The sequence below is a fragment of the Lolium rigidum genome, chromosome 3 (assembly GCF_022539505.1).
Source record: "Lolium rigidum isolate FL_2022 chromosome 3, APGP_CSIRO_Lrig_0.1, whole genome shotgun sequence".
In the NCBI taxonomy this organism is placed as follows: domain Eukaryota; kingdom Viridiplantae; phylum Streptophyta; class Magnoliopsida; order Poales; family Poaceae; genus Lolium; species Lolium rigidum.
Genome location: NC_061510.1, coordinates 39,430,006 through 39,451,095, shown reverse-complemented (window position 1 = coordinate 39,451,095; position 21,090 = coordinate 39,430,006). Strand labels below are relative to the sequence as shown.

The following is a 21,090-nucleotide window of genomic DNA, read 5'->3' as shown; positions in this document are numbered from 1 at the left end:
TTAATAATCTTGCTCTGCAAGTTCCCAAGTCCTAGGTTTCAAATGGTTTGATTTGATCTCTTAATTCTAACAAAAAATTCTACACAATATGTCTGCTAGAAAATAACATTTTTTTTGCTCATAATACGGAATTTGGAAGCTAAAATTCCTTTGAAAATAAATCTTTCTTATGGTAGCTGTTTTAAGATGTTATCCTAACTAGAGACAATATGAGAAAGTAAAGTGATTGGGTTTTCCTAAATTTTCCTTTTGTGACAACAACGATATGTGTTCTTTACATGTGTTGTGGCTGTCTGTTATGGTTTTAATTTTATCCTTTTTTGAGTGCTGGAGAAAAACTGTAGGCTTCTCTTGTTAGTTGTTGTTTGCTCTACTTTGGCATGTGCTTCGTGCAAATAATCTATAATCTTTAAGTTATTTTTCTCTAATATCTTTATTATTAAAGGGAGTAGCCTGGTTAGATAAACATCCATGTAGCAAAATCTCCGGAGGCCACAAAATAGACAAGAACACGAAATTTTATCTTGAAATTTCTCGTTTGACCGAAAAGAACACAAATACGAATGCATAGTGAATAATATCTTGAAATTTCTCTTTGAGTGAAAAGAACAAATATACGCATGCACAGTTTTGTGGAACTGTACAACGACCATGGCTAAAAACTTGTCAAATAAATAAAGTAAATGGTTTAAGTACTTGTATCACTGTCTAATTAACTACGTGTAGCCCTGTCTGTAGCGGCGGAAGAGCTCGTCGGTCCTGGCGGCGCGGAACGCGTAGCAGCCCATGGCGTAGACCACGAGTAGCGCCGCTGTGGCGACGATGAGGACGACGTCGGCGCGGCGCCACTCCCGGCGGAGGTTCTGGAGCAGGCCGGCCTTGCAGGAGTCACAGGAGTAGCAGAGCCGGTCCTGGTCGTTGCTCCATGCGGCGCAGTCGGGGTCGACTCCACCGTCGATGGGGCTGATCCAGTTGGTCGCGCTGACAAAGGTGTAGCCGCACCTCGTCGGCGGCTTGCAGCACCCGGACTGCATCGGGGTGAGCCACGTGGCGAAGAAGGCCTGCGGCGCGGTGTACGTCTGGTTGAGGTCCGAGCACACGGGCGCGGTGGTGGCCAGACACGTCTTGATCTCGTCCCACCTCCCCGGCGCGTCGACGCGGCGGCGAAGCCAGCCGGAGTAGTCGTCGAGGTCGTACTCGAGGAAGGCCCGGCCGGGCACGGGGTGGCCAGAGGAGCCAGTGGTGGCGACGAAGACGAAGACGGCGAGGCAGGCGAGCGCGGCGATGAGGAGGAGCATGAAGACGAGGTAGGCGAGGAGGAGCCAGGGGAGGCGCCAGAACGCGCCGATGAAGCCCGCGAGCCCGACGGCCAGGACGGCGACGCCGAGGCCGATGAGCGGCCACTGGAGGATCTGGACGCACGCGTTGTCGGCCTGCGTGGAGAGCCAGATGCCGGCCGCGATCACCGGGATGGACAGCAGGGCGGCCACCGCGTTGATGGCCGCGGCGCCCATGTAGTTGAGCGCCATTGCACGCGAGCGCCTGAGCTAGCTGGCTAGCCGTGTAGGTCCCCGAGCTCGATGGATCTCTATATGCGCTCCTCCACTGCACCGCCGGCCGGCTAACCTGTGATGCTATACGTGCTGCTGGTGGTAAATATTTCGTTCCTTCCTTTCCATCGATCGATGCCTTAAACTAAATTTTCTTTTTGCTGCTTTTGATGGAGCTGGAATGTATGCGCGTGCGTGAGAATATATTCATGCTGCACACAGCTGGTATTCTTTGCTTCATCTGGAGTTCACTACCTCCTGTACTACCGTATGCAAATATACCTGCCTGAAACCTGGAATAAGGAAATCAGTTCATTCTCTCGGCGGAGCTGTAAAGAGCACATCAACACGGGATAGGTTCTAAAACTAATGTACAAACTTATAAAAAAAATTGGGTTCAATTTTTTTCTCATTTTTGAAAACGTAACAAATTCCAGTATTATTCGGTGAAAATCTACATGTGGCTTCTTGTGCCCTTGCAGCTCCTAGGAGCCGTACGTCGTGGGGTTCTTTCCGGTCCTCAAATTCTGGTGTGTCGAATGTATATTCCATGATTGTTAGGCAACACCGCAACAGCCAAGAACGTCGAAAGAAGTTCATGAAGGTCGCCGCGGTGGCAAGGGAGAGGTGGACGGCGTAGGGTTGTGCAAAGGATCGGCGCAAGATGGTGCAGATACTGCTCCCCGCCGAGGCAACAATATATCGGATGCCGCTATCCTTTGGTGCTGCCGGCTTGTATTGTCTGGAAGGTATAGCATAAGGGATACGTAAGTTGAGACTGCCCGCAGATATGCCACCATTATATTGATTTTTCTAACTCTCATCGCCAAGAATGCAAGAATGATCTGATTGGCGAGTAAATGACAGGAAGAGCATATACGATGGTAAAAGTATCACCAGTATTTTGTCTCCGCTCTCCACCCAGAAACAACATACACCATCCGACAACAGTTCACATATGTTTACCCACAACGGCACCCCGATACACGCAGGAACTTCACACGTTTTGAAAACCTTCGCAATGGTGATTTTGCGTTGATGTGTAACTAGCTACAAGCTCGCCGAATTTCAGCTACAGGAGTTCGACGCGGCAACTAAATGTACAACAATCAACTGTGAGACGTATATCATAACCCACAGCAACAAACTATTTACCCCAGCTTGTATGTTTTTGGGCACACCGCACGCCTGCACAACCATTGGAACACTCGATAACACTTGAGTCCTTTGATATTTTTCTGATGTACTGCTCTTCCCCGCTGAAATCACTAACAGCTGCAAGCACATTCCAGGCGTGAGTTCAATTTGTAAAGTGTACATGGCATGAGCCTCTCTTGTGTTATCTGATAGCCCCAAGCAGATTTGCTCCTCCAAGCTTAGCACCAGTTAAATCCTGTTACCAAAGCAGACAGAGTTTAAGAGACAGAGGCTCTTTTTGGGGTGAGTGTGTGTGGTGTCATGACATCAACAGCAAGACTTGCACAGAAATATGTGAGATACTTCAGGCTTTATAATTCTATATAGGGAATGTATTGCTTTGTATTCGCAAAACAAGTAAAGTAAATAATTCAAATCCTGTGCGAAGTGAAATATTCCCTATTCAGGTAAAACAGTTAATAGCAAACAGGACAACATACAGTTTCACGCAGATCAACTTCTCTCAAGTAGGCTCGCTGAAGATTTGCGCCTTGCAAGTTTGCACCGGGCAACTTAGCCCCCTGCAAATCAAACTAGCTTAGCATAGCGTTTGGAATGATATGGTGAGGAAAAGGAGTTGATGTCGCTGATGTCCTTTCATCTATGCAAGCTTCAGCGAACCAAATAAGTAAACCACATGGCTTACATTTACAAAACATATCGGACAGTCATGATTTCGAACAAAGTGGGATAATGGGTACTTCACGTAATCATAGCTTAAAGAGGGACAGTACATTTAACTTTTACAAGTGTCAGATGCTTACACAGAAATAAGGCGACCCTGATAAACAAACGTATGTATGGCTATGTTATGACACAGGTGATAGCATACCTCTTTCCGACATACTCCCTCCGTCCCACAATATAAGATGATATTACAACCACTATGTTTCTAAGAACATCTTATATTATGGGACGGAGGGAGTACTTAGTAACATAGCATATTTGTCTTAAGTGAAAGCTTCAAACTTTTTATTTCCAAAGTTGGGAGTAAAGGAAGACTTAAAATTCATTAGGCTAAAATTTAAGGTTTGCAATGAACATGCACATACTATATAAAAAGTGTAAGATTTGCTACAGATTTTCCCTATTAAGTTTACAGCACAGTCCCTCAAATAGTTAGACAACAGTATCTTATACCATACTAAGTATGAATATGAACCAGATAATCAACAGACTGTAGCATGAGGTTTTCTTATAAATATTACTTCTATCAGTGTTATTTTACCTTGAGATTGGCCCCTTCAAGATTAGCTCCACTCAAATCGGAACCCGTAAGATTAGCACTCTGAATAAATCATTGGAATTGAAAATAAGATAAACAGGAAATGAATGATTAATATCCAAACATCAAAATATTTCAATGAACAAAAACAACTTTATACGAAGCTTCTATGTGTGACTCTCTAGGGAAGAACAACATGGACCTAAGTGGAAAGATGGATAGACCTGCGTCCCAAATGCAGTTAATACTTTGGGCAAGGACTGGATATGAGACACACATGAAATAAATAATCAGCACCCAAACATTGATGGTTTTAAAATTACTAAACAGTCTATAGGAAGCTTCTGTGCATGATATTATCCAAGGAAGAACGACATGGACAAATGAGGACAAATAGATAGACATGTGCGCTGTGTGATGTGTGCTATATGCAGTTAATACTTTGGGCCTGTGCTAGATTCTGCTTACATATTCTGGATGCTACACAGGCCAGGGGTGGAAAGTAGACACTTTTAGTGCCACTGGTAGCAAAACTAACATTTCATGCTTTGGCTACTCATTATGATTTTTTTGGTATAGTGAACAAAAACTTAATATGTCAGCAGAGACTTTCAGCAGGAAATACGGTATGTTTATGACGAAATAGACTGATCACAACAACTTTTAACCTGTAAATGGGAGGAGCGGAGATCTGTTTCAATGCAGCTACATCCCGTTAAGCATGCATCTGCAAAATCAGCCTGATAACTCAATCAATTTGTACTTAGTTTTAAGAATCATAGCTACTTGTACGAATCATTTCAAGTATATGATTAGATCTCCTTGCAGACAACAAAGGGGAAAGAGGACAAATGATAGCTAAACATAGTACAGTTGACAAATATTATTCTAGTGATACAGTGGTTATTGAAGGCAAGAAAATGTTGAAACATGAAAAGCCTGAGATTTCTTTAGCGATACCCATGAGTGTATAACATAAATAGGAATACAAATAAGCTGTGATCAACTTAAAATAGGAAGGCAAAGGATTGTATACCTTGAAGGTTTGCACTTTGAACGTTTGCTCTATCTAGGACAGCTTCTTGAAGATTTGCTCCAGTGAACTCGCACCTGTTATTATCCAAATATGATCGCTTAGAAGCAGCATTTACAAACTAAATTGTTCTAAAAATGTTGAAATGGATAGTTAACCTAGGCACCCATACAAAAGAGTAGAGGAAAGAAAATATAATCTTAGATACTATTACAAGAACACAAGAAGCTCAATGGTGTATCTTACTCATGCAAGTTTGCCTGTTCAAACAAAGAACGTGCAGCTTCCACTAGCTGCAAAGAACATACATGGCAGAGTGTTACTGATACATTATTTCATATTCCATGGAAGAATTTACTTCCGTTTAGCTGGTTAAACAGTGTTGTAACGCCTAAACAGATTTAGAAGGGCTACTGCTGCATCAAAAGAAGATAAACTGACAATGCAGAATCCTGTGATAATACCTTAAACTTTGCTTTGTGAAGATTAGCACATGAAAAATTGGTCCTCTCAATGCATGCATAGCTGAAGTCCACCTCTGACAAGTCCTGCAGTGTATCAAACAATTCATTAATAGTACTGCAAGTAGTAAACTGAAGGGCAAAACAGTCGGTCTTCTTATGTACGCAAAGGTAAGAGCTTAGTAAGTAGAGCAGTTGCAGCTGTAATAATCAGTAATGTCAACAGGGAACAACAAGCAGTGAGGTCTTTCTTACAAGCTTAGATAGATCAAGGCCAGATAGATTGAGGCCACGGAATCTGATTTTCTGGGCCTGGATGCACTTGATCACATCCTTGCGTGTCAACTCGGCATCCGCCGAATTGTCAGCCTTTTTGGTAGCCAACTTCTCGTTTATGTAATCATCCAAACCCTACAAAACAGAGCCTGTAGGTGACGACTACTGATTTGAAGTTGGAACCCAACGAATCGAAGCTAGAATTGAGGGGTTTGTAAATGGATTACGAGCAGCTGGTAGTACTCGGCCTCTTTGAGGAGCTGCTGGTAGTCGGAGTCGGAGAGCGCGGGGATGGAGCCGTCCCGTAGCCAGTTGAGGACGTGCCTGAAATGCTTCCCGTCCCTGTCCACGAACACCGCCCCCTGCACCCACCGTTAATCCTCTGAGAGGGCGAGAGTCTACAGAGGCAACGGCGAAGAGAGACAGAGCAACGAGCAGGGATGGTAGGTACCGTGGTGGGGTGGCGCGGGAGGGTGTGCCTGCCGCTGAACATGGCGGCGAGCATGGAGTCGGGCTCCCGCTGCGTGAGCGTCTCGACGGTGGTGGCGTACTTCCTCCCCCCTGCGCCATAGCCAACAGCGAAGTAAATAAGCCTCGGATTCGAGCCCGCGCGGGCGGAGGGGGCAGACGGCGGGAGCGGGGAAGGGACCGACCGATGTTGAGGAGGACCGGGGCGGAGGAGGAGGTGGGGGACTCCGGCGCCTGCATCGCCGCCGCCGCGGCTGGCTATGTCCGGGTCGCCGGTTCCGGATGCGGCTGGGGGTTTTACCAGCTGGGACGGGTAGGTGAGGAGGAAGAAGATGAGCGGAGAGGGATCTGGATTGGGATTCAGGCGGGGACGCACTTCGTCTTGCTTCGCCGCTCCCTAGTCCCTAGTTCTCTTTTTTTTTTAGCAGACGCCGCTACCTGGCTTAGCCAAAGGTAACCAGACGGACCGAATTTTGCGGGCCGGCATGGAAGCATCCGTGCTCGGCCCGTCATGAGCCTGGCCCGGAACGCAAGTAAACAGGCCGCGGGCCGGCCGGTTTATCTTTTTTATTTCTTTTCTTGAAAATCAGCCTAAAGGCAAAAAAAAAAGTCCACGAGACAACTCAAAAGGCCTAAACCCCTAAATGAGCAAGCCCGTTAACTAAGTGTGGTGTGCTTGGGTTGTGAGGTGAGTAGGCAGTAGCGGAGGGGAACTGCTATACGCCGACCTGGTCGGCGCGTGCGGGGTGCCGCACACCCCCACTGACCAGGTCGGGTAGTTTGGGCCGCGGCCCATTAGCTCAGGTACGTTTTTTTTTCGTTTTTTCTTCTTCTCTTTCTTCTGTTTTTTTCTGTTATTAATATTTTTCTTTTTCAAAATCTAACATTTTTTATGAAATTATTTTTCAAGATTTTTTTCAAAATATGAACATTTTTAAATTCAACAGTTTTAAAATTTTGAACGATTTTATATTTTGAATATTTTCCAAAAAAAAATAATATTTTACAAAATTTGAACATTTTTCTCGTTTGAACGGTTTTTTAATTTGAACGGTTTTAAAATTTGAACATTTTTCATGTTTGAACAATTTTTAAGTTTGAACGATTTTTAAATTTGAACGGTTTTTAAATTTGAACAATTTTCATGTTTGAACAATTTTCATGTTTGAACGATTTTTAAATTTGAACTGTTTTCAGAGTTTGAACGTTTTTTTGTATTTGAACATTTTTTTAATTTAATTTTTTAAAATAGTTCTATTTTTCGAATCTGAAAAATAAAAGTAAAAAAAGGAAACAGAAAAAACGAAAGAAAAACGAAAACAGAAAACAGAAAAAAGAAAACAAGAAAAAAAGAACAGAAAATAAGAAACAAAAAAGAAAAGAAAAATCGAAAAAGGAGGCAGCCCGCACCCAACTGGGCCGGCCCGTACCGCGCGCGGGGTTTGCGGCGCGCGGTACGCGCCGACCTGGTCAGTGTATAGGGTTTGCCGTAGCGGAGCTTCATAGAAAACATAGGGTGGGCAAGAGTATTTCTTTGAGAAGAAAACGGTAAAAAGCATTGGGCCTACTAGATAATCATCTATACAAGAAAAATTCCAATTAGGCAGGGCGGACAGTGGCATGGTTTTGCTTCAACAAAGCTCCGCCACTGGAGGTGAGGCCCACGTGCTAGTACGGCAAGTCCCACTTATAAACGGGTCATGTTGTGCCTGGCCGACCGATTGGACACCTTTCAGCTTAATTAGCCCACACTTTTTTTTCTCAAATTTGTGCTGCAACCTCTTGGCCATGATGTTCAAGAAAGGCCTCAAGCAACTATGAACTTTAGTATCCTGGTAGTGGCTTCAGTGTCTTCAATGTGGAGTTTGAGGAAGATCATGTGATCATCAACATGTATTGATGTGCGGAAGTTCATGCGATGGGCTCCTAGAGGGTTGAGTATGCCATCATCACGAACTTAGTTTATAATAGCTGCCAAGTAGTTCATGACCATAAGGAAGAGCAGTGAGAGAGGGAATCCCCTACCTTAGGTCGCGTATGTGCTCACTTCCCATGGCTAGCACACTCTGGGGTCACGAATTGTCGCGGTCCATGTGAGCCACGAGTAGGCAAAACCTCTAAATCACAAAATCTACGTATGTTGTCCCAATGAACCGAATCAAATGCCTTAGATATGTCTAATTTAAATAGGATTGCTGAAATTATCTCATGCTTAAGGGCCTTGCATTGGCAAGGCTTTGGACAGAGATAAGGTTACCATGTATACTTCTTTCTTTAATAAATATAATCTTGGATACTACTACAAGACCACAAGAAGCTCAACAATGTATCTTACTCGTGTAAATTCGCCTGTTCAAACAAAGAACGTGCAGCTTCCACTAGCTGCAAAGAACATACATGGTAAAGTGTTACTGACACATTATTTCATATTCCACAGAAGAATTTACTTCCGTTTAGCTGGCCATAAACTGTGTTGGAACGCTTAAACAGATTTAGAAGGGCTACTGCTGCATCAAAAGAAGATAAACTGACAGTGCAGTATCTTGGTGTGCGTGGTAATGTGACATTACCTTAAACTTTGCTTTGTGAAGATTAGCACATGAAAAATTGGTCCTCTCAATGCATGCATAGCTGAAGTCCACCTCTGATAAGTCCTGCAGGGTACCAACAATGCAATTACAATAGTGCAAGTAGTAATCTGAAAAAGCAAAAGGGAAAATACCTATACGGGGTTTCTTATGTACGCAAAGATAAGCATATTAAGTAGAGAAATTGCAGTTGTGTAATCAGTAACGTCAACAGGGAACAAAAGGCAGTGAGGTCTTTCTGAAACCTTACAAGCTTAGATAGATCAAGGCCAGATAGATTGAGGCCACGGAATCTGATTTTCTGGGCCTGGATGCACTTGATCACATCCTTCCGTGTCAACTCCGCATCCGCCGAACTGTCAGCCTTTTTGCTAGCCAATTTCTCGTTTATGTAATCGTCCAAACCCTACAAAACAAACCACCATCCTGTAGGTGACAACGGCTTATTTGAAGGTGGAACACAATGAACCGAAGCTACAGTTGGGGGTTTGTGAATTGATTACGAGCAGCTGGTAGTACTCCGCCTCTTTGAGGAGCTGCTGGTAGTCTGAGTCGGAGAGCGCGGGGATGGAGCCGTCCCGTAGCCAGTTGAGGACGTGCCTGAAATGCTTCCCGTCCCTGTCCACGAACACCGCCCCCTGCACCCAGCAATCATCCTCTGAGGACTGAGGCTACAGCGGCAACGGAGACAGACAGAGCACCGTGCAGGGTTGGTACCGTGGTGGGGTGGCGCGGGAGGGTGTGCCTGCCGCTGAACATGGCGGCGAGCATGGAGTCGGGCTCCCGCTGCGTGAGCGTCTCGACGGTGGTGGCGTACTTCCTCCCCCCTGCGCCATAGCCAACAGCGAAGTAAATAAGCCTCGGATTCGAGCCCGCGCGGGCGGAGGGGGCAGACGGCGGGAGCGGGGAAGGGACCGACCGATGTTGAGGAGGACCGGGGCGGAGGAGGAGGTGGGGGACTCCGGCGCCTGCATCGCCGCCGCCGCCGGCTTTGTCCGGCTCGCCGGTTCCGGCTGCGGCTGAGGGTTTTACCAGCTGGGACGGGTAGGTGAGGAGGAAGAAGATGGAGCGGAGAGGGATCTGGATTGGGATTCAGGCGGGGAGGCACTTCGTCTTGCTTCGCCGCTCCCTAGTCCTTACTTCCCTTTTTTTTTTTGTTCGTTTCTTTTTTTTTGAGCGGACGCCGCTACCTAGCTTAGCCAAAGGTGACCAAACGGGCCGAATTGTGCGGGCCGGCATGGAAGAACCCGTGCTCGGCCCGTCATGAGCCTGGCCAGGCACGCAAGTAAACAGGCCGCGGGACGGCCCGTTTGTCTTTTTAATTACTTTTTCTGATTTTCTTGGAAAATTGGCCTAAAAGGCAAAAAAAAAGTCCCCCGAACAATTCAAAAGGCCTAAACCCCTAAATGAGCAAGCCCGTTAACCAAGTGTGGTGTGCTTGGGTTGTGAGGTGAGCAGTAGTGGAGTTTCATAGAAAACTTAGGGCGGGCAAGAGTATTTCTTTGAGAAGAAAACGGCAAAAAGCATTGGGACTACTAGATAATCATCTATATCAGAAAATTTGCAATTAGGCAAGGCGGGCAGTGGCACGATTTTGCTTCAACAAAGCTCCGCCACTGGAGGTGAGGCCCACGTGCCAGTACGACAAGTCCCACTTATAAACGGGTCATGTTGTGCCTGGCCGACCGGTTGGCCACCTTTGAGCTTAGCCCACACTTGTTTTTTCTCAAATTTACATATACTTTTGACCAAAATGCAAATATTTGAAATCTGATGGAGTTTCAATGTACTTGTCAAGATGTATGTGCCTATATTGAGATGTAAAGAGAGCCTACAAAGACGAGTACACTACATCATTTAGTACATACATAGATAGCTTCCCTGAAAACATAAACAAAGACAAATAATCTAAAGGGGTAACAAAAGAACATGAACACCGAAGTTGACCCTTTTGCTAGTCGTGGCTGCTGACCTCTGTTGTGTTGAACCATCACTGAGTCGCTAGAGAAGAGCAACGTAAAGGACCATCACCACGAACAAGAAGAAAACATAAGTCATTTGTTGTGTTATAAAAGCGACAAGCAAATAACGAAGAATGACAAAAGAAAACGCAGCGGAGACACGGGATTTAACGTGGAAACCTCCTTCCAACACAGAAGGGGAAAAAACCACGGGCAGGATTATCACGAGTACTTATCATATCAGCAGGATTTGTTATCACCAGAATTTGACCAAGCTAGAGGTGGGCCGCGATCAAGATGGACTTGAAGATGTGTACATCAAGAAATAGGTGAATCGGCCTTTATACGCAGAGTTTGGGCTAGTTAGCCCGTGTATCTTAATATAGTAGGCTACGTAGAAGTTAGATTTTATCTCGTGCACGGTTTGGTGCACTCCCACATTAGAAAGTCCCCTGGACTATAAATATGTATCTAGGGTTTATGGAATAAACAACCAACGTTCAACACAAACCAATCTCGGCGCATCGCCAACCCCTTCGTCTCAAAGGGTTTCTCCGGTAAGCACCATGCTGCCTAGATCGCATCTTACGATCTAGGCAGCACGAGCCTGCCCACGTTGTTCATGCGTTGCTCGTGCTGAAGCCTTTTTGATGGCGAGCAACGTAGTTATCATAGATGTGTTAGGGTTAGCATTGTTCTTAGTATCATATGCTGTCGTAGTGCAACCCTTGCACATCTAGCCGTCCTCGTACCTCATCATGGGTGCGGGCGGCACCCCGCTTGATCGTTATTTAGTAGATCTGATCCGTTACGGTTGCTCCTTGATTCATCAAGGATTAGTTTAACATCTGCAATAGTTAGGCCTTACAAAGGGTTGGAGGATCCGACGCGCGTAGGGTGTAGTTTGCTGGCCCCGAGACAGGATGTTCCGAGGATCAACCTCGTGTTGGTTTTTAGGCCTTGTCTAGGATCGGCTTACGATCACCGTGCGCGAGCGCGAGGCCCAATCGTGAGTAGGATGATCCGATTATGCGGTGAGAACCCTAAATCGTCGTGGATCTCATATGCTTTATCTTGATCAAGCAGGACCACCATATATTCGGCCACCTTGGACGAATCATGGGTGGATCGGCTCCATGAGCCGATTCACGGGATAACTCGAGAGCCGATCGAGGCTCGTATTTAACGTGTACGTGTGTGCCCCTGCAGGAAACTAAGCGAGGCATCATCCACACCTTCCCGACCAGGTATAGGTCAGGTGGCACGCCCTTGCAATTTGCATCGGCGCGCGACCGGGGAGGCTTTGCGGGCCGTCGCTCCGAGGGACCAGGGCCAGCCGCAGCCCTAGTTGTTCCCGGCTCTACGGTGTTGACCAGTCACTGCCCGCCGGTGGGTTTCTGACGTCAACACATTCTGGCACGCCCGGTGGGACAATCTTCAACATCCACCGCATCCACCACATCGCCATCTACATCTGAGATGGCGGAAAGCACTCCGGTCAAGTACGAGGACCTGGCTGACGAACCCAAGAAGAAACATAACAAGGTCAAGGCGGTCCTCGGAACCGAACTCGTCGGCTCCTGTGGGAAGACCCGTTCGCACGGCATCAAGCTCGACGGAGACACGCTTCCGTTGCCTGATGTCAACACGGTCGATCTCAGCCACTCCATAAGAGAACCAGGGTTCTCTTTCGATGCCAATATGGCAGGGTTCGTGATTCGCCATGACGCGGACAAAGCAGAGAGCAGCTACTCTCGTGGCAAAGAGAAAGAGGAGGCCGTTCCACGTGACCGGCCCCAGGACGACGATAAACGATACCTGGCTGAGGAGGAGGCGAGACACATACGGTGTCCACGCCCATTATCCGAGCATCTCCTCAGCAAATATGAACTGCAGTACGACCGACGTCGCCGCTACGATAACGACGATGAAGGATATCGTCGGTCTGATGCAAACAGGAGGTATCGTCAGAACAACGGCCACAACGACGGGTACGAACGTCGCGCCAGAGGGAGGTCTGAGGAGCTAGACAACGTGGATAGGCACTGGGACTGCCCCTTCTTCAGACACTGCTGGGATTCCGGAATGAGCCGATTACCAACGATCGGCAATTGCCCAGAATGTAAACAAAAGAAGAAGGGTACAGCTAAGGTGTCCGTGTTCGAGCGTCTAGGGCCTCTCCCGCCTCGGAGCAAGCATGCTGAGTCCGTTCAGATGGAAGATCGCGAGGAACTAGAGGACGATGATGAAGAGGATAAGTATCATCGGCCAAGATGGTGTCCTGATGGGCTCAGCCACTCCCAAAAACGAAGGGTTCAGCGACTACGTGCGTTGGAAGAAGCCGAAAGATTATATCTGCACACGTTAAGGAAGGCACGGCCTGACCTGGCCGCCAAAATTCAGCGAACCCTGGATGAAGAAGGTCGGCCACAAAGGAAAGAGTGGCGCCCTAAGCAAAGGAAAGCCGATGATGAAACATCGGGCCGGCACGAACATGGTCTTCATCCTTCCGGCGGAATTTAGCGCTCCAAGGTTATATGAAGCACCCGTGGCGCAATTGGATCGCGGCCCACGGCCGGTCATCTTCGAGAAGCCACGAGAAAGGAGTTACGAGGCATCCGAAGGCCCCGTACTTGCGAGGTTACATCAATGGGCAGCTTGTCAACAAGATGTTGGTGGACACCGGAGCGGCGATTAACATTATGCCATACTCCATGCTACGTCGGTTGGGACGCTCCAGCTCGGATTTGATCAAAACCAATGTAACACCGAGCGATTTCAACGGCCAAGCGTCCGACGCGCAAGGTGTTCACGAATGTGGATCCGACCGTAGGGAGGAAGACTATCCCTACGACGTTCTTTATTGTCGACAGTAAGAGCACCTATCGTCGTATCGCTGGGAAGAGATTGGATCCACGCCAATCTGTTGCATTCCATCCACGATGCATCAATGCCTAATACAATGGGATGGAGATGAAGTGGAAGTCGTCCACGCAGATGATTCAGCTGAGATTTCGACGGCCGGCATGGACATTTGGGAGACATCGGGCCAAGAGCCACTCTCGAGCATCAATCCGGACGGCTCGCGAACGCATCGATGTAACAAAGAACGGGGTGAGGCTGGTTTTATCCACCGGACTGACCGTGTAGCAAGAACAACATCGATGAACGGAGATGGCGAGGCTGATCCCTGTGATCGGCCCCAAAAATTTGTGGAGGAACATTACAAAACCTTCACCGAGCAAGCAACGTGGAGGCCGATTCCAGCAATCGGCCAAAATTATCCTCACCATCCGTTTGCCTGGGCTCAACGTTTGACCCAACAGGGATTACCTGAGGAGCCGATACCATCAGTTCTCTTGACAGAATCGGCTCGGGGGCACCTAGATGGATGATACATGAGGATATGAAATAAGAGTATCAAGCATGGGGGCCGATACATAAAATCGGCCGTAAAAATTCCTAAAAATATTCGCACCACCTGTGTTTACCGATGTGCTATTTCGCATGATGAGTGGCGAGAAAAGCTTGAATTGGCTGAAAAGCCGATATCTTCAATCACTTGAAGGATTCGGCTCGGGGGGAATACACACGGAGAAGGTACAAAGCCACGAAGTATGTACCCAGGGGAAGCCGATTCATGAATCGATCGGCTAATAAAAAAAATCGACAAGACAGAAATTTTTGAGCACAGCCGATGACTTAAGGATTCAAAGCCGATGCACGGCCATCGACTCAAGGGATTTAAGCGGAAGCCTAACAAGAGCAGGCCCTTCATTGAGATTGCCTGGCGACTCAGGCCCTCTCTTCAACGACTTCCAATTCCTTCGGCAAGACTTCAAGCTCGGCAGCATCGACAGAAGCATCAATGTGGGCGTCCAAGACGACCCTTTTTCTCATTTAAGGTGTTGAGGTTTGCCGGCAGGGTTTAGGACACAACCGTGGCCAAATATCAGGAACAGCATGGATGGGCAGATCAGGCTAGGATCACGAGAACAACCGGCGGTCATCCAGTTGGACTGAACTTCATTTTCACCAAAGGTTGCCTCATCGGACCAAAGAGACTTGGGGGGCAGCTCACCTGGGAAGTTCTCTCGCTCGTTAACAACCGATTCGGTCAGAATCGGCTGACGCTGCACCACAGTAGAGGGGCTGATAGTGGCCCAATGCAGCTGGTGCAACTTCACTCTCGCCTTGATCGAGGCTCGGGGGGCAGCGAGCCAATGGTGTTGAAATTGGCTGTCTCTGCGTTATAACCATGCTGAACGAGAGAGTTCTTGCAGAGTAAAACCACCAGGGTTGACGGGAGGAGTTTGAAGGAGGGGCCATCATCAGTGGTTAGGCCTTAGGCCAGTGCGTTGCGGCACAGGAGTACGACATCGCTGGAAAAGCTGTGAGCAAACACTTGTTGAGCAGAGGTGTCAGCTTCAACGTCAAGGTCGTCAGGCTTTCCTGGGAGCATTAACCCAGGAGTTGTGTTATCAGGACGAACATCATATTCGGATGATGTTAAAAGTCTAAAGGCCTTGGGGTCTCAAAGCTGCGCGTCGGACCTGTTCTATTGGAAGTTTGGGTCTGAATTCCATGGACTGCAAGTCGACATCTGAGAAGGCAATCAGATCGATCTGTTTTGCAATCCATTTGAAAGCTGATGCTTTGCCATCGGCTCATTAAGCATCTACCGGATTGACAATCGGCGGACTTAGTATAAAAGAAATCGGCAAAATCAAGTTAAAGGGAACTTCTTCATTGATAAGCAGAGATTTCTTACATAAAGAGCCGATTGCTCTCAAAGGGAGTTGCTAGGAGGGACGTTGTCCCATTTACTGCTCCTAGCTCTATCCTATCTAAGGGCCGCTCCTGTCCTCATCCTCGCCATCATCAGCGCTGCTCCCGGCCGGCTCATCCTCACTGCTGGAAAAACCACCGGCGGGACCTTCATTGTCCTCGTCTTCTTCGCTAGCGTCGCCATAGTCGCTGTCGAAGTCGCAGATGTTGCCCGCCCAGGGGCAGAGACGCTTGGCCGGCGGTTCGTCGGAGGAGGTGGTATCCTCCTCCTCTTCCTTCACCTCCTCAGTGGAGGAGTAGCCGTCCCAGGAGAAGCCGTCGTCGTCGCTTTCCTCCTCCGACTGCCCGACAGCAAGAAAGCGAAGGTCGCTCTCCCCGTCCGTTAAAGATTGGTCGTCTTCGGACCAAACGAAGGAGTCGTGGGTCGACTCGTCCCCGTCGGCTATGGCGCGGCGGATGTTGGCTGCATGGGCCTCCTGTGGACCCCATTCAGGCGTTGGCTCGCGGGAGGTGGAGGATTGGGTGGAAAGACCTGATGAGGAAGAAGACGAAGAGGAGGTCATGGCGGTGGAGGAGGGTTTTTTCGGTGTGCCGACGGTGAAGCCACAGGAAGTGGCTAAATAAAGGGAGAATACGTGGTTTAATACCTAAGCAGTTCCCGAGGACGTAGTGCCAGAATCACCAAGTCATGCAGAGAAGACGAGGAGACAAGGCGTCATCACGAAGAAAACTGCGACGGCTCTTCCACGACATGACCCTTTGAAGAATGCATATGGTTTTGCAATTATCATTACCAAAACCAGGGGGGCATGTGTTATCACCAGAATTTGACCAAGCTAGAGGTGGGCCGCGATCAAGATGGACTTGAAGATGTGTACATCAAGAAATAGGTGAATCGGCCTTTATACGCAGAGTTTGGGCTAGTTAGCCCGTGTATCTTAATATAGTAGGCTACGTAGAAGTTAGATTTTATCTCGTGCACGGTTTGGTGCACTCCCACATTAGAAAGTCCCCTGGACTATAAATATGTATCTAGGGTTTATGGAATAAACAACCAACGTTCAACACAAACCAATCTCGGCGCATCGCCAACCCCTTCGTCTCAAAGGGTTTCTCCGGTAAGCACCATGCTGCCTAGATCGCATCTTGCGATCTAGGCAGCACGAGCCTGCCCACGTTGTTCATGCGTTGCTCGTGCTCGAAGCCTTTTTGATGGCGAGCAACGTAGTTATCATAGATGTGTTAGGGTTAGCATTGTTCTTAGTATCATATGCCGTCGTAGTGCAACCCTTGCACATCTAGCCGTCCTCGTACCTCATCATGGGTGCAGGGGCGGCACCCCGCTGATCGTTATTTAGTAGATCTGATCCGTTACGGTTGCTCCTTGATTCATCAAGGATTAGTTTAACATCTGCAATAGTTAGGCCTTACAAAGGGTTGGAGGATCCAGCGGCGCGTAGGGTGTAGTTTGCTGGCCCCAGACAGGATGTTCCGAGGATCAACCTCGTGTTGGTTTTTAGGCCTTGTCTAGGATCGGCTTACGATCACCGTGCGCAAGCGCGAGGCCCAATCGTGAGTAGGATGATCCGATTATGCGGTGAGAACCCTAAATCGTCGTGGATCTCATATGCTTTATCTTGATCAAGCGGGACCACCATATATTCGGCCACCTTGGACGAATCATGGGTGGATCGGCTCCATGAGCCGATTCACGGGATAACTCGAGAGCCGATCGAGGCTCGTATTTAACGTGTACGTGTGTGCCCCGCAGGAAACTAAGCGAGGCATCATCCACACCTTCCCGACCGGGTATAGGTCGGGTGGCACGCCCTTGCAATTTGCATCGGCGCGCGACCAGGAGGCTTTGCGGGCCGTCGCTCTGAGGGACTGGGGCCAGCCGCAGCCCTAGTTGTTCCCGGCTCTACGGTGTTGACCAGTCACTGCCCGCCGGTGGGTTTCTGACGTCAACAGGATTATCATGAGTACTTATCATATCAGCAGGATTATCATGAGTACTTATCATATCAGCAGGATTATCATGAGTACTTATCTTGCATACCTTCAGTTTACCTTGAGCAACAATGTCGCGGACATAATGGTACTTGATATAAATATGCTTTGTCCTCTCATGAAACATTTGATCTTTACGTGCATCTTACTGGTTAGATATTTAGACATGCATATCGATTCCAGTTTCAACCACAACGCCGCTGCGGATTTCTCAGCCAGCACTTCCTGCAAGATATTGTTGGATAGATGAAGCTGAATTAATGAAAAAGCCTTACGGTCTTTCCTATTTTCATCGTCGGTCTAGGTCTTGCCATCTTTCTTGCCAAATCCATCAAGAGCTTCATCCAGATCAGAAGATTGGGTAAGGATCGCCCTCACCTTCACTTGCCACGGAAAAAATCTCGTGGTATAATCCAGTTGCGGTAGATCGAACTTCAAGGAAGAAATGTCGCAAAACCCTAGATTAAAACACTGGATCTGATACCACTTGTTATAAAAGCGACAAGCAAATAACGAAGAACGACAAAAGAAAACGCAGTGGAGACACGAGATTTAACGTGGAAAACCCCTTCCAACACAGAAGGGGAAAAAACCACGGGCGCCAGCCATCAAAACTTCACTATATCGTGGAGTGTTTACAAACGGCGTGGGTTATCTTAAAATCTGACAAACCCTAGCCGGTGGCTTACAAGATGTATATATAGGCGGTGGCAACGATCCGTACCGCCGGGTGCTGGCCTTGCTCCGCTTGTCAGAAGTTAGCCTCCCTTTAGTATATGAATTTGGATCACAATATAACAAACTCCACCTTGAGACAAATTCCATCTTGTATCACGAACTTCAACAATCTCCTGAATAACAAAGAAAAACACTTGCTGGCACGAACAACCACTTGGGCTAAACAATTATACCAACCAAGCTTGAGCAAAGCTCAAACTTGGAAACATTAACTGGCTTTGCCATCATATCAGCATGATTATCATGAGTACTTATCTTGCATACCTTCAGTTTACCTTGAGCAACAATGTCGCGGACATAATGGTACTTGATATCAATGTGCTTTGTCCTCTCATGGAACATTTGATCTTTAGTAAGGTATATTGCACTGACTGTCAGAAAACAAGTTAATCCAAGAATCATCTTCACAAAGCTCAGCATACAAACCTTTCAACCAAACAGATTCTTTGCAAGCTTCAGCAATTGCCATATATTCTGATTTGGTCGTAGATTGGGCAACAACAGGTTGTAACGTTGCCTTCCAACTCACAGCACATCCACCAACAGTGAACACATAACCTGTGAGGGATATTCTCTTATCCAAATCGGCAGCAAAAGCTGAATCCACATAGCCTACGAGTCCCTCACCAGTCATGCCAAACTTCAAGCAAGCTTTGGATGTGCCACAAAGGTACCTGAAAATGCACTTAACAGCTTTCCAATGTTCTTTACCAGGATTAGACATGTATCGACTGAATAAACTCATAGCATATGACAAATCAGGGCGAGAACAAACCATGGCATACATCAAGGAACCAACAACATTAGAATATGGAACTCGAGACATGTACTCAATATCTTCATCGGTACTAGGACATTGCAATGCTGATAATTTGAAGTGAGGAGCAATAGGTGTACTAACAGACTTTGAATCATGCATATTAAAGCGATGAAGAACTTTCTGAGTGTAATTTTGCTGACTAAGAAATACCACACTAGATTTTCTGTCTCTTGTAATTTCCATACCTAGTATTTTCTTAGCAGCACCAAGATCCTTCATCTCAAACTCACTACTTAATTGTGACTTTAAAGTAGTGATCTCTTTCTTGCTCTTGGCAGCAATCAACATATCATCAACATATAACAGCAAGTATATTGGTGATCCATTAACAAACTTGATATAAACATAACTATCATACTGAGATCTCTTAAACTTATGTGCAATCATAAATGAATCAAAACTTTTATACCACTGTCTTGGAGACTGTTTTAAACCATAAAGGGACCTCTTCAACTTGCATAGGCACAACAAAATCTTCAGGTTGGTCCATGTATATCTCCTCCTCAATCTCATCATGCAGAAAAGCAGTCTTTACATCTAGCTGCTCAAGCTCAAGATCATGCATAGCCACAATACCAAGCCTACCGGCGACGGGCCTCGCTCTGCTCGTCGGAAGTTAGCCTCCCTTTAGTATTGAATTTGGATCACAATATAACATGTTGAACAAGCAACAATAATCACCTAACTTTGAAGAAAAGATTGAAACCATCACTAAAATAGCATGCCTTTATTCAAAGGACCACCAACACATATAAACACCACAATTGCCCTTATTGAGTTTATTCGAAGGACCACCAACACCTCACAAAGCAGAAATATCGAAAGACACTGATGGAGCACCCCGCCCCTCCACACACACGCGCGCGCACACACAGATACATTCCCTATCGGTACTAGAGTGAGCATTGAAGAAGTAGGAGGAGAGTGGGGATCAACTATATATTCCAAATTGAGTAGGATTGTCAGGATTTTTCTACTTCAAAACCTTATAAATGAATTTTGACAAGTCTTGACAAGATTGGTCAACTTCAGTTGCAAGCCTGCAACCTCTTGGCCATGATGTTCCAGAAAGGTCTCGAGCAACTATGAACTTTAGGATCCTGGTAGTGGCTTTAGTGTATTCAATGTGGAGTTTGAGGAAGATCATGTGATCATCAACATATATTGATGTGCCATCATCACGAGCTTAGTTCATAATACCAGCCAAGTAGTTCATGACCATAAGGAAGAGTAGTGATAGAGGGAATCCCCTACCTTAGGTCGTGTATGTGCTCACTTCCCATGGTTAGCACGCTTTGGGTGAAGAATTGTCGCGGTCCAAGTGAGCCACAAGTGGGCAAAACCTCTAAATCACAAAATCTACATCATGTTGTCCCAATGAACCGAATCAAATGCCTTAGATATGTCTAATTTGAATAGGATTTCTGAAATTATCTCATGCTTCAGAGCCTTGCATTGGCAAGGCTTTGGATAGAGATAAAGTTACCATGGATACTTCTTTCTTTAATAAACACATTTTTGACAAGGGCTTACCAAGATCAGTCATCTTTGGTTGCAACCTCTTGGCCATGATTTTGGATATCAATATTGAGAACATTGTTTAGTATTGGACCAATCAAAAATTGCCATGTGGCAACTTATTTTAACTTGTTTGATCGCATTTGCCATTCACCGTCCATTGAAAAATCGCAAGACAGGCAAGTCATCCTTTTCGGGATATGAAATCCGAACATTCTCGCATTATAAGGTTTCCATGATTTTTGAGAAGAGAAACTACAAACTATGCTTGTATGGCAAAAACCTTTAGGGTGGTAGACACCATTGAACCTAGGAATGAGTACTATGGTGGCAGTGTTGAGAATGTCCAAGTGTTGACTATCTGAGCTCGAATTTCTTGATGGCAAGAGTGAGGTCCGGCCTAATAATATCCCAACCACTGTCAGGAAAAAAAAAAGAACCATGCATGCTAATTTCT

General features: G+C 46.7%; 2 protein-coding genes across 4 annotated transcripts; both read right to left on the bottom strand.

Moving 5' to 3' along the window:
• Window positions 1-716: 716 nt before the first annotated feature.
• LOC124694707 (protein TORNADO 2-like) lies at window positions 717-1,529 on the bottom strand. The gene has a single exon (XM_047227662.1). The coding sequence runs from the start codon at window positions 1,527-1,529 to the stop codon at window positions 717-719; it is 813 nt and encodes a 270-aa protein (XP_047083618.1).
• Window positions 1,530-2,541: 1,012 nt separating this feature from the next.
• LOC124695736 (FH protein interacting protein FIP2-like) lies at window positions 2,542-9,859 on the bottom strand. Of its 3 annotated transcripts, XM_047228554.1 has the most exons (12): window positions 9,718-9,859; window positions 9,516-9,625; window positions 9,302-9,436; window positions 9,049-9,204; window positions 8,781-8,864; window positions 8,546-8,592; window positions 5,009-5,082; window positions 4,641-4,699; window positions 3,976-4,035; window positions 3,188-3,268; window positions 2,859-2,943; window positions 2,542-2,799 (listed from the first exon to the last, which is right to left on the bottom strand). In XM_047228554.1, exons 1-11 carry the CDS (start codon window positions 9,770-9,772, stop codon window positions 2,890-2,892), a joined length of 915 nt encoding a protein of 304 aa, XP_047084510.1. In that variant the 5' UTR covers window positions 9,773-9,859; the 3' UTR covers window positions 2,542-2,799; window positions 2,859-2,889. The 3 variants fall into 3 exon arrangements, with proteins under 3 accessions (XP_047084510.1, XP_047084509.1, XP_047084511.1); XM_047228553.1 differs by having other exon boundaries at window positions 2,542-2,943; window positions 9,718-9,858; XM_047228555.1 differs by lacking the exons at window positions 8,546-8,592; window positions 8,781-8,864; window positions 9,049-9,204; ... (1 more) ...; window positions 9,516-9,625; window positions 9,718-9,859 and adding exons at window positions 5,252-5,298; window positions 5,470-5,553; window positions 5,722-5,877; ... (1 more) ...; window positions 6,194-6,303; window positions 6,396-6,451 and having other exon boundaries at window positions 2,542-2,943.
• Window positions 9,860-21,090: the final 11,231 nt, after the last annotated feature.

Coding starts and splice junctions, on each gene's coding strand:
- LOC124694707 (XM_047227662.1), bottom strand. CDS start 1,529: ATGGCGCTCAACTACATGGGCGCCGCGGCCATCAACGCGGTGGCCGCC.
- LOC124695736 (XM_047228554.1), bottom strand. CDS start 9,772: ATGCAGGCGCCGGAGTCCCCCACCTCCTCCTCCGCCCCGGTCCTCCTC. Junction 4,036..4,640: donor TCCGCTCCTCCCATTTACAG/GTTAAAAGTTGT, acceptor TGATTTATTCAG/AGTGCTAATCTTACGGGTTC. Junction 3,269..3,975: donor TTGAAGGGGCCAATCTCAAG/GTAAAATAACAC, acceptor TTTGATTTGCAG/GGGGCTAAGTTGCCCGGTGC.